Source organism: Mustela lutreola, chromosome 10 (assembly GCF_030435805.1).
Source record: "Mustela lutreola isolate mMusLut2 chromosome 10, mMusLut2.pri, whole genome shotgun sequence".
Lineage (NCBI taxonomy): Eukaryota > Metazoa > Chordata > Mammalia > Carnivora > Mustelidae > Mustela > Mustela lutreola.
Window position 1 is genome coordinate 87,127,696 of NC_081299.1, and position 12,284 is coordinate 87,139,979.

Consider the following 12,284-nt stretch of genomic DNA (forward strand, 5'->3'; position numbering starts at 1 on the left):
TATTAGTAACATTCAAATTAATGGCACTCTTGATAGAGGTGTTCTTATACAGTTCCTATATTTTTGGACCCCCCCTTCCTAAAAGACTTTGCCACCTCTTATAGCAAGTAACAGAAATAAGTTAAATTTCACTAAATGATAGTGTGCAAGTATTTCTGAAATAATACATTTCTTAAATATTAATTTTTCTTGATTAGGGTCTATCCTAAAATTTATATAGTTATCTATTTTTACCCGTTATATTATTTACATCAGTTGAACTGAGAAAGGAAAGAATGAATTCATGAGTTACTCAGGTGGACTTGCTTTTGGATGAATAACACTAGAAGAAGTATTATTAAGTGGCTAATTAAGGGTTAGGTCTTTTCAAGCACTTTGTAAAAGTCTCTGTTAAAAAGAGCAAGAAACCCAGTATTAACAGAGGGACTACGAAAGCAATCTGGGAGATAAGAGCAGAGAAATTATGTTCATAAAGTTGTCATTTCTTTATGACTGCTATGTTCTTGATATTTATGTCCTTCCTACCTGCCTAAATTGTTGATATCCCAATGCCCAATGTGATAGTTTTAGGAGGTGGGGGCTTTGGGAAGTGATTAGGTCATCAATGGGAGCCTTCACTGAATGAGATTAGTGCCCTTCTAGAAAGACTCCACAGAGCTCCGTAGCCCCTATTACATGTGAGAGTACAATGAGAGGGAACCAGCTATGAACCAGGAGAAGGACCATTTCCAAAACTTGATCATGCTGGTGCCTTGATCCTGGACTTCCTAACCTTCAGAATTGTGAGCAATAAATTTCTGTTGTTAACTCAGTCTGTGGTACTTTGTTATTACAGCCTGAATGGACCAAGACAATGACCTTCTGCCCTGAACATATCTAGACAGAGTAACTTGAGAAAATCCCTTTCTAAATTTCTTTCTTTAATATTTTTAAATCATAGAGAGGATTTAACTTCTTGATAGGGGTGACTGTGTGACTCAAGTGGTTAAGCATCTGCCTTGGGCTCAGGTCATGATGCCAGGGTCCTGGGATTGAGCCCCTCATTGGGCTCCTTACTCAGTAAGGAATCGGCTTCTCCCTCTCCCTCTGCCTGCCAATCTGCCTGCTTGTGCTTTCTCTTTCTGTCCAATAAATAGATAAATAAATAAATAAATAAATAAAATCTTAAAAACAATAAACTGCTTATTCATTGGCATACTTTGCAAAGACCCAAGAAGCCTACACTTGTCATGCTGGTCAAAAAAGCAATTTTATCTGTTGATAGATCTTTGTTTAAATATATCCATCCTCTCTGTGATACACTCTCCATGATTAGTTTAAAAGCTCTTTTCTGGATGTAGTTTGGCTTTGATATTATGGAACCACTTTGCATGTCTTGTTTTTTTTTCTAACAAATTTGTAAGCAGGGCCTTTTGGGCTATAAGTATGATGTCAATTTTCAAGGTGATATTTTGAAATTGGAGCTTTGACCAAAACTATGGGCTGATTCTGAGAAATTCTGCTGATCACATAGAAACATGACATTCACTTTTCTGAAAGCTGAGAAGAAGGAATAACAAAGAAAAAAGAGTAATGAAAGGTCCTTTTCTACTACAATCTTAACATGTGGTACAAAACAGACTTTAGATCTGGTTATAGATTGATGTTACGAAATATTTATATAAAAACTTATGGATTTACATATAAATGATTTATTGTATAAGTGACATATATACAATTATAAATATATAATTAATAATGGTATGAACTATTGCTATTCCATCTAGTCCATAGCTAAGAAAAGTGAGCTTTAGAGAGATAACTGTCTTACTGAAATGTTGCACAGTTACTCCTTAAAATCATGTTAGGCCTTAAAGCCATGATTTCATGTCCAGTTTGCCTTTTTATGTTGACTTAATTTGGTATACGATTTAAAAATTATATTGGAGAATTACCATGATAATACTAGTTTCATAGAAAATCTCCTTCAAAGTTTTTAATTAGTAGGTGGCATAGACTGAGTAAATGGATGACTAATTTCAAGATCATCTTTTGATTTAAACGTGGGATCTAGGTAGTAAATGTTTACAAAATTTTTGATGTTACTTTAATATATTAATGCCACTATGAAATCATCTGTTCCTATATATACACATATACATATTTACCTACATGCACAGATGATCCAAGGACCCACGGTCATCTCATCTAACCTACAAAGACAGCTGTCTGGTTTTGTTTCTCCTCTATTAATTTCACTGATGCCAATTTATTTAAAGTAAAATGTGACTACTTAACACTTCAGTAAATCAAATGCCAAGTCTTAGCTTTATCCAGTCTCATTTTTTTCTTTATGTGTTTTGTTAGTACAAAAATTGAAGTTTTGTAATGATTGCAAGTCCGAAATCCTTAAGGATGTTCCTGCTTGGGAAGAGTCAGTAAAGATAAGCAGGACCTTTTATAATTAGTCCTCCCAAATACCTCTGACGTCTCATCACACTAGCAATTCCCTTCATGTGAGAAATAAGTTCTTGCTTTGCTTTTCACTAGAGAATTTTTCATTAAACAAAAGACTTAGAGATGAAGCAAGAAACATGTTGGTTTTCAGATCCACTCCACGCTTTGTTGAGTGAGTAACGTTTGATGGATAAATGAATAAACCCAGGTACATGAATCATGTATGGGGAGATAAGAGGGAAGGAGAGAATGGTTCATGAGGAAGTAGAAAACCTAAGGCTTTATTGAATGCCGAACACAGAAGAGGAAGACTTCATGATATTATCTAGGCAGGCTGATCCCCGATGTCACATGATCTTAGATCTCATGATCTTAGAAGCTATACCCTACAAAACGACTTGCTAATTTTTCATGAATGATCAAATATGATTAAATAAAGTATCACAGTCTGTGGGCTGCTGTAACGAAGTTCTCCACTGAGTGGCTTATAAACAGATATTTATTTCTCACAATTCTGGAGGCTGGAAGTTTAAGCTCTGGGTGCCAGCATGGTCAGGTGGGGATCCTCTTCCAGGTTGTAGACTTCTGTTTGTATCCTCGCATGATGGAAAGAATGAGCTTTTTCTTCTGCGGCCTCATATCAGGGTACAAATCTCATTTGTGAAGGCTCCATCTTCAGGACCTAATTACTTCCCCAAAGCCTCAGGGCTTAGTACCCTCACTTTGGGCATTAGGTTTCAATATAGGAATGGGGTTGGGAGAGCTGGGGACCCACAAACATGCAAAGCGTAGCTTGGGGCCTCATAGAATTTAACACAGAACTTTTAAGAACATGTAGGCTTCACATTTTTTAGGTTAGATCACAGCTTCCTCAGTGTTGTCCTCACACACACACACACACACACACACACATCTATACATACATACACACATGCATATATACATATATATACACATACACACACACACACACACACACACACACGTATAGTGGCAAAAGTGGGGTGGAGAATAAAGGACCCTGCATCCTACTCTGCTTCTCACTTTTGTGCCACTTTCCGTCCCAACAGGGAACCTATCAATCATCCCAATAGTCATTTTTAAAGAAAGTAATTGCAAAATTACATGGGATAGAATTTTAAAAGAAAAATAAATGAAAATAGTACAAATTTAACCATTTCAAATTGCCAAGAGAGTGAGAAGGAATATTTACTTTCTCTAAAATAAGAATTCAATTGGTTTAAGGAGAATGGGATAAAATCAGAGTAAGAAAGTAATTTGTTCCTTCAAAACATGGATGGGCTGGGTTGAACTTTTCACTTTTTACCATATCAGGGTTTATGGGTGTGTGATTACAGGTTTTGTCAAATGCCATCGATCCACATTTTCTGTGCTAATTTGAGTTGGTCCTGTTGTATAGACGGTGTGCCTGGCATATAGGAGATTCAGAAGAAGATTTTAAAGTGAATTTTACAACAAATTTATCTCAGCTTGTTTCCCTTGCTGCTTTTGCTTTTTATTAATTTCATGTAAAAGTTGAAAGAACAAGAACTTCAGGTTTATGTACAAAAGCCACCATAGCCAATTTAGGTCCTTGATAATTTTTTTTAGCAATACCAAAATGCAAAGGCATGTACACCTGGTGAATTACATTATGAAGCATTAAAAATATAATGATGGAAATTCTCTTGTTTTCCATCATCTTTATGTGGCTTTAAAGCAACTGTCTTATTTAATGCAAGATTTCTAATTAGCTGCGCTGTTTTGGACAGAAAGAACAGTTTGGTGTTGGACATAATTGCTGAATCACTGTTACATTTTATTATGTTTGTGGTATGAGCAAGTAGCATGGTGATAAGTTCTTTAATATATTTCTAGGTAAGGAGATAGTGAATGTTTTCTCCATCTAAGTGTGCTAGGGCATTTTTCAATCTATTTATCCCAGAGGTACAACTACCTTAAAGTTCAACAGTCACCCCAAGGTGTGTCTATGCCTATGTCACCGCTTTTTAACTATTCCCCAAGTATCTGACTCTGGTATAAATGTTCTGTTTAAAGCCTGCACAGCCACATTTATTTCTTCCTTTCTTCCTGTTTCAGCACTGCAGAGCAGAGAAATTCATGGTTCTGATTCACAGGAATTACTATTTTGTTATAATGTTCGAATAATGGTCTGCTAAAAATCTTCTTGTAAAAGAAAAAGAGGTTCACTCTCCTAATATCAAGGTCATTACTGAACTCAGTGTGTTTAGTTTAAAAGCACAGAGATGCCATCTAGCAGCCATTCTCAGGAATTTCTAGCACTGGAATATTCCTTTCTCCATAAAAGTAAGCAATAATTGAATTCCTACAAGCTTTCAGGTTTTTAAAAATTTACTTTTAAATGATTGATGGTTTGGCACATTGCCTGTAATTCAGGCACTCCATTACAAATAAAATTAATTTCTCTTAAAATAGGTAAAGTAATATACCTATAAGTTTTTCTAAATGAAACTAGAAACTTGTTAATAAGATTTTAATTAAGAAAGCATAGTTCTCATAATTTTCTGAGAGGAAAATTGATAACCTGTCTATAAAAAAATACAAATAATTAATGGTGAATTGCCTTTCTTTGCTGAAAGAAAATACTAATTTAGCCAATTTTCTGATACATCAAATGAGAGAAAAGAAAGTGAGAACATGCTGAAAGTAAGTCCATTCTATAAATATAAAAGTTTGGGGATTTTTTTTTTTTAATTTAAAAATAAAATTGACTTTCAAGTAACTTATCTTACCATAAGATGGCGATAGTTAAGTACTTTATAAATTTTCATATAAGATCTGGAAGTTTCAATCATAGGAAAAGTGATCATAAACATAAACATTATCTAGTCTCCAGGAAATGGAATTGGCACTGTTATTAGAAAGCCTTATTGTTTTTAGATTAATTAATATGCAATGATCACTAGGGTTTATATTTCCAATATTTGATCCATGTGGCAATCCTATACCTGAAAAAAAAAAAAAACCTATTCTTAAGAGCTCTCCTATTTTGCCAATCTGTGGGTCTCTATGTATGATTATACGTATATATTTACTACAAAGAAAGTGTAACAATATAGAAGAATATTTGAATGCATTTATATAAAAATGTGATTTTGAAATATATCAGTTCTAGCATATTAGTATATTTAAAAAAATCAACTGTTTAGAATTTCTACATATTTAACTGTCATCAGTTAATTATTACTTATTGTCCAAGAACTGTGGTCTTATACATTTCTGTATCATTGGATTTTTATTTAAATTTCATCACACATAATTTACATTATGAATGTTAATTTTATTACCTAAATCCTTAAGTAGTTCATGCAATAACAAATAAAATTTGTGAAAATTTCTAGTTCATAATCTTTTTTTTTCCTAGTTCATAATCTAATTGAAAATTATTTTGAGAATTCATTGGTACCATTTATGATTTGGTTGGGAGGGATACTTATAGTTTGGTGATCAATAACAGCTTGCTAAAACAGTAGCTTTTATTAACTTTTTAAAAGCAATATTTTGTCTACTAGTCCCCAAAGTTTTTAGACATTAAAATCATTTGCTCTAAACCTTCTAATATTTTCTATAATGTCATATATGGTGTAGAACAAAATATCATCTCTTCTTTATACACTGTATTGCAGTATCTAGAATCTGAAAAGGACAATTTGAAAAGTTCATGTATGTGTTTTCCTTCCCTGGATTTCTCAGCTTACTTGTACTAAACAGCCCCACTACATCAAAAGAAAAGTTATATATAGTTGAATACACAGACATAAACTTCTTAATACTAGAAAAGATCATATTAACTAAAATGGGTCATTGGAGAATTTAACAGCTTTTTTATTTAGTAGCTGTTTTTTTTGTTTATATATATATCTAATTTGGGAAGGAGTGGGGTTCAAGAATTCAAAAAGGTCTTCTGACACTATACATACCAGACACATCACATCACACATGCAGTTCCTGCTAAAGCTCTACATTTCTGAATTCTTTTTAAAGAATGACAAAACTCACTTTAAGTGATTTTTTTCCTACAGTAGCTCAGTAATTGGCTTTGCTTTAAAAAACTATTTTATCAAGAATATTCCAAAAAAGATACATAATGAATATGTTCAAAAGTGGTAACCAATAGAGTATAATGAGAGTGGCCATAGGATGTGTCACTATAAATCCAGAGACAAAAAGAAAAAAAAATTAAAAATATAAAAACAAAGTCAACACTTTTTACGTGGATGTAAAGCTACCCCTTAGTGTATAAAATAATCTACTAAGATCATTAAAGTGGAATTCACACACTGTGTGGAGATTTCACAGTGACAATATCAGCACAACTGTACCTTTAAAATAAAATTATTCTCATCAGGTCTCTCTAAATATGAAAAATGCAAAGAAATAACTACAAACATATATGATATGATTCTAAGTTTTCACTGTATACTATATTCGGCCTAGAAATATTCAATCAACCATAATACTATATTATGCTTGGTCACATATTAGTTCTATACAATTAGGAAAAGAAACTTCATTTCTCTACACCACACAGATAATGTTAAGCTTTTAAAATAACTTTACAATATTTTCAAATGCAGCTTTATATGGTTTTGTAACATGGTATCATTTTTCTTTTCTGTTTTGTCTGAGTGCTCTTGACAAGCTAAATAAGTAAAATTATTTCAAAAATTGTCTTTTTTTTTTTTTTTTTTTTTTTTTTTTACCAGATGCCTTTATCTCTTATTTTCCAGGTCATTGTGATTTTCTTAGAATGCTGAAGCTCTCCCATTATCTCACTTTATTGTCAAGACGTTTCTCTCACACAACTGAAAATATTTCTCCATATTTTTCTACCTTTTTATCAAAAGAGGTTAGCGTTCACTTTAATTACCAGTACTGGATAATTTTCGGAGTTCAAGAGCTATGAGACAACTCATCCTTCCTCTTTCCCTCCCTAGTTTGACAGCGTTCTCACTTCCTGTTTCTTAACACTGGTAATCAGAACTTCCCCAGTGCTTCCTAATTTTCTTAATAAAAAGAAACAAGCAAATAAACACAAGCTCCTTTCACGAACGCCTCTCAGTCATGGCAGAGTATAGCTCTGCTGCTCGGCCGTGTGTGTTACCAGCAGCATCCTAAATGTTTTGGACACAAACCGCAGCACGTCTGCGATGGGAGTATTATTGACCAGGAGCAGCTGGAAAACGCTTCTCTGCTTTCAACAAAGAAACAGTGCACCATCTCCTAATACATGTTTACAAACTGCATTGTTTCAACTGCTAACTCCTTTGCATTACCCGTCCGACTTCACAAGAGAACATTAAGCACTTGGATACGGAATAAGCTAAATTCCCCCGAGAGCCGCATAGTCCTCTGCCCATACACATTATATTCGCTCTTGGTCCCTCCCCCAACCCCTCCTCGCCTGGACTCTACCTTGAGGAGCTATTCCTTCGGTAGTTCACCTTGTTATCTTAGCAGTAGGGATAAGCCAGGCACCTCAAGATAGCTGGGAGAGCTGTCTTTCGTGCCCACCGCCCCCCCATATTTATTTGCATTTTTGGTCGGTTTGTTACATATTGCACATTTATTTCAAACAAGAGTTAAATATTGCCCATACCTTGGAAGGGTCTAATCCAGCAAGCAAAGACAGCAGCAGGAGATTGAGTAGGTTGGACGTCGCCTGCATTCTGATCTGGGTTTTTGCCCTCTCTTTACTCTCTTTTCTGTAGCCACTTTACTCTCACTGCAGAGACCTTTCCCTCGTCAGTTGCACTCTCTGCCTGCCAGTCAGAGCAGAGTAGAGACAGAGGCGGTGGCTGGAGCACGAGCAAGAGCAGCAGCAGCGGGAGCAGTAGCGGCGGTAGCAGTAGCGGCAGCAGCGGCAGCCGCCCTGGGGGGCGATCATTCCGCAGGCATTCTCAGAGCAGGGAGTCCGCGCGAGCTCAAGGGGGTGGGTTGGGCTGCAGTGGGCGCTGACCGAGGTGCTGAAGCTCCTCCAGCCCGAGCCCTAGTTTACCCTCTCTCCCGCTGCTATCTAGATAGCCCACCTCAAAAGTTTTGACCCGAGCAAAAGACACAGGGAGTAACTGCCGAGAGAGGTGTGGAGACCTGGGCAACGGATATGACATCACTACAACTCCTGGGGGCTTGGGGGTATATATTGCTGGGAATTTGTTAACCAAACAAGGATTGACTCTCACGCTCCAGTTCAGCATTTGGTAGCAACTTGACTGCAAAGAAGTAAAGAGTCAGCTAAATCCAGGATTATGAAACAAATAGTGCCTGGAACCTTCTGCTGTCATTGACAGAGGACTTGATATCGTATTTAGTGCTTTAAACAAAGTTTGCAGTGCAGACTATCAATGTGAGTTTTCCGTTCAAGGCATCCAATTTGTAGCTATTATATATGCATATATGCACTGTTATTTATAAATAGTCTATTGAAATAATTTGTTTGGTTAGGTATTAATGTGTATTTTTCTGTCTAGGACTTTACTATGCATATATAAATGAGAAGCTTTCTTTTTTATTATAAATGGGATATTCCATTAGTGACCTCCTCCACCCCCACACGCAGCTGAAATCCCTCTTCCTCACACTCAGCCACAGCCATAGCCAGAAATATAATTTCTTTGTCTATCTGACTTATGTTTATGCCTGAGGAAGAATTCAGTGATGGATGGACAGTGGGATGGGAAAAATGAATATTTCTAAGCTTCCAAATATTTCTGTTTTCCCAAACTCAAGAGAAGAGGCAGAACACCTGCCTCACAGGAGCAAGAAAGGGTAAATAAAAAACTAACACTCTCATACACCTTACATAGTTTAATTATACTCAAGTGACTTCTTTTCTTTGAAGCTGGGCAAAGTGTTTGCCATAAGATAAAAACATGGAGAGGAGTTTGCAACCACCTTGAATCCTCCCTCTCATATGATTATACCTTTAATGCTCCTTGAGTCATGTCTTCTGTTGAGTTTTCTAGAAATGTTATTTCCTAAGGATTAAAATATATGAACTGATGATATGGCCATTGCTTCCACTGTAAAAAAGAAGATAAATTGTCTGAGATATTAGACACACACCGTGTACAATATTTCACCAATCTTTTACTGAAAAGTCTTCATATTTTTCAATATATCTCAATTAGGAATCAAATGTCTTAGAAGTTATAATCCCCAAGGATTTGCATCATGTTGCATCTATTTTTATCCTGATATTATGAATATGTATACATGTGTACGTCATTACCTGAGTTCTTTTTTCCTTATGAAACACAAATAATAAGGAGAAAAGTAAATATGAAAATTCCTTTTGAAGAAATAGATCATGCATAGAAAAGAGATTAAAGAATAAGAGAAAGAAAGTAGAGTTATCTGAAGTCTGTTAGTTTAATGATAACTCTAGCAATCATAACAACAGTTGGAAATTCCCATTATTTCCATGCAGAAAGAGATAAGAGAAATTTTCTTTTGAGGTAATAGATAAAATTACAGAGTTATGTCTGACACCCTTTGGAATAGCTTTCTAGAGCATATTTGGGGTGTCCCCCCCTTTTTACATTTGTTTCTTAACCTAATCTCTATTTTTATCCATCCATCTAGGATAAATCAGCATAGATTATGTTTTTTGATGATTCATACATAAAAATTGTTGAAAATTGTATTCCATTTCTAAATGGAATTTCTAAACATTTCAAATCATTGCACAATTGGGAAATGAATTGCAAAGGTGCAGTCGCTGGGTGGCTGTAATAGTGCATTTGTATTATCTATACTAAATACAACATAATTGTTTATTTTTATGCATGCTCTTTTCTCTTCTCAGAATATCTTCTACCATCTTGTTCCACCTCCTCCTCTCATCACACAGTGCAGCTTACTTATTTGAATATGAGGAACTGTGCTTAACAGACATACAAGAAAGTAATATGAGATCATAATCATCATAAATATAAGATCAATAGCTGTTCTTTTAACGATACTGTTTTTCCTAGGGATTAAAAAATATTCTGAACTCATACATAGTTCACAATATTAATAACTACTGGACCCAAACTCCTATTTTTCCCCTTTAAATATCAATTTCCCGAGCTGCCTGAGTGGGTCAGTCAGTTAAGTGTCTGCCTTTGGCTCAGGCCCTGAGAGCTGGACCCCCTTCTTAGTGGAGAGTCTGCTTCTCCCTCTTCCCCTGCTTCTGCTCTCTCTCTCTATCTCATGTGCCCAATTCTTTCCTTAATAAATAAATAAATAAATAAAATCTTTTGAAAAAATTCCCTATTTTCCTATATTTTGTGGCACTATATCATCATTTGTAACAAGGAATTAATAAGAATACAAAATCTGTGGCACTTTGAGAGAAAATATGTGATGGAAGATGGTAACACTTAAAGAATGCACTGTATGGTAATTATGTTACAAATGAAAACAGATGACCTTAGTATACTTTGAACAGATTGCCATAAGAAAAGCTTGTCTTTTGTGGAGAACAACCAAGTTTAGTAACCAAAAACTTTATTAAACATACCAGTGAAAAACAAAGCTGTATCTAAGCAGCACAAATGCACCAATACCCTACTACTTCACTCTCTCTTTAAAATAAAACAGAACAAACTGAAATTAGTTTTCCTAAAAGGAATTTTGAATACTGCTTTTAGTCATTTGTTTTATAATCAAGCTCCTTTATAGTACATTTTCACAAAATGAGTTTTATGAAAAATATCATCAATTTAATTTGATGACATTATAGACCATACTGTATCTTATCTGTGCATAGCAATTTATACATCATTTCTCTCTAATACTAGTGGCAATACTATAGATGGATAGATAGATAAATAGATAGTTAATAGATAGATAGGAAGTTTTTCTTTTTCTTTGTTACCTCTGAAAATGATCAGTTAGTAATTAGCCATTTTTTCCACTCCAGGGACAAAAAAGGATATATATATTTTTTTAACATTAGTCTTCTTTTGTAAAATATATTACTTCTGAATGTGTTGTATTGCTTCAGCGTTACAGAAATGCTACATTGTGTTAAAAAATTTTCTTACCTATACTGACTTTCACCTATCATTTAACATTGATGGACTTAGCTATCTTAGAATAATAAAAAGAATTATCTAACAGATTATATAAACCCTTGAGAAAATTCTCACCTTCATAAAAATGAATATATTCACTTTTGAATATATTTGGTCTATGAAAGTACATCTGTGCCACACTTCAATTTTTTGCCTTGTTCTCTTCTATTCCCTCTTGAGGTGACTTTTCTACCTTGCTTTCTTTTAAGCCATTTCCATCTAGAACCCCTACCTCCCCTAACTACCCAATCTAAAATAACAACACAATAATCCTCTATTTATGTTATTTTTGTTCTTGGGTAGATTATTTACTGTCTCTTTTATTATGGTATATTTAATAAAGTGTCCTTTTTTTAATATTCTTCTATGATCCAATCACCTAGAGTAGTGCTTGGCACCTGGTAGTCACTTAATCAATAATGATTTAATGAATGAATGAATGAGTGATTTTCTGACCCTAATTCCATCATGCATGATAATTATATATCCAAGTTTTGCTAAATGTCACTAACTTAATTTTTGCAGGCACCTCAAACTCAATATTTCAAATCAATATTTTTCCTCAATCATATTAGTTTGTAACACAATTTTCTCTATATTGCAAAGCAATAAGCATGGAAGTCGCACTTGATTCCTCCCTCATTTGCATCCAATCCATCAAAATTCTGTTAATTTTTCCTCCATATTATCTCTACATCCTTCCCACTTCTCCATGCATACCTAGGTCAGGACCTCATTTTCTAT

The 12,284-nt window shown here is 34.7% G+C and overlaps 1 protein-coding gene across 2 annotated transcripts in view; it reads right to left on the reverse strand.

The window, feature by feature from the left end:
• The window catches only part of OLFM3 (olfactomedin 3), a 196,135-nt gene extending 187,563 nt beyond the window's left edge, over positions 1-8,572 (reverse strand). For both annotated transcript variants that reach the window (XM_059137172.1, XM_059137173.1), the window contains exon 1: positions 8,078-8,572. In XM_059137172.1, coding sequence (XP_058993155.1) covers positions 8,078-8,146 — 69 coding nt within the window. In that variant the 5' untranslated portion in view covers positions 8,147-8,572. The remainder of the gene's footprint in view (positions 1-8,077) is intronic.
• Between the last annotated feature and the right edge of the window lie 3,712 nt (positions 8,573-12,284).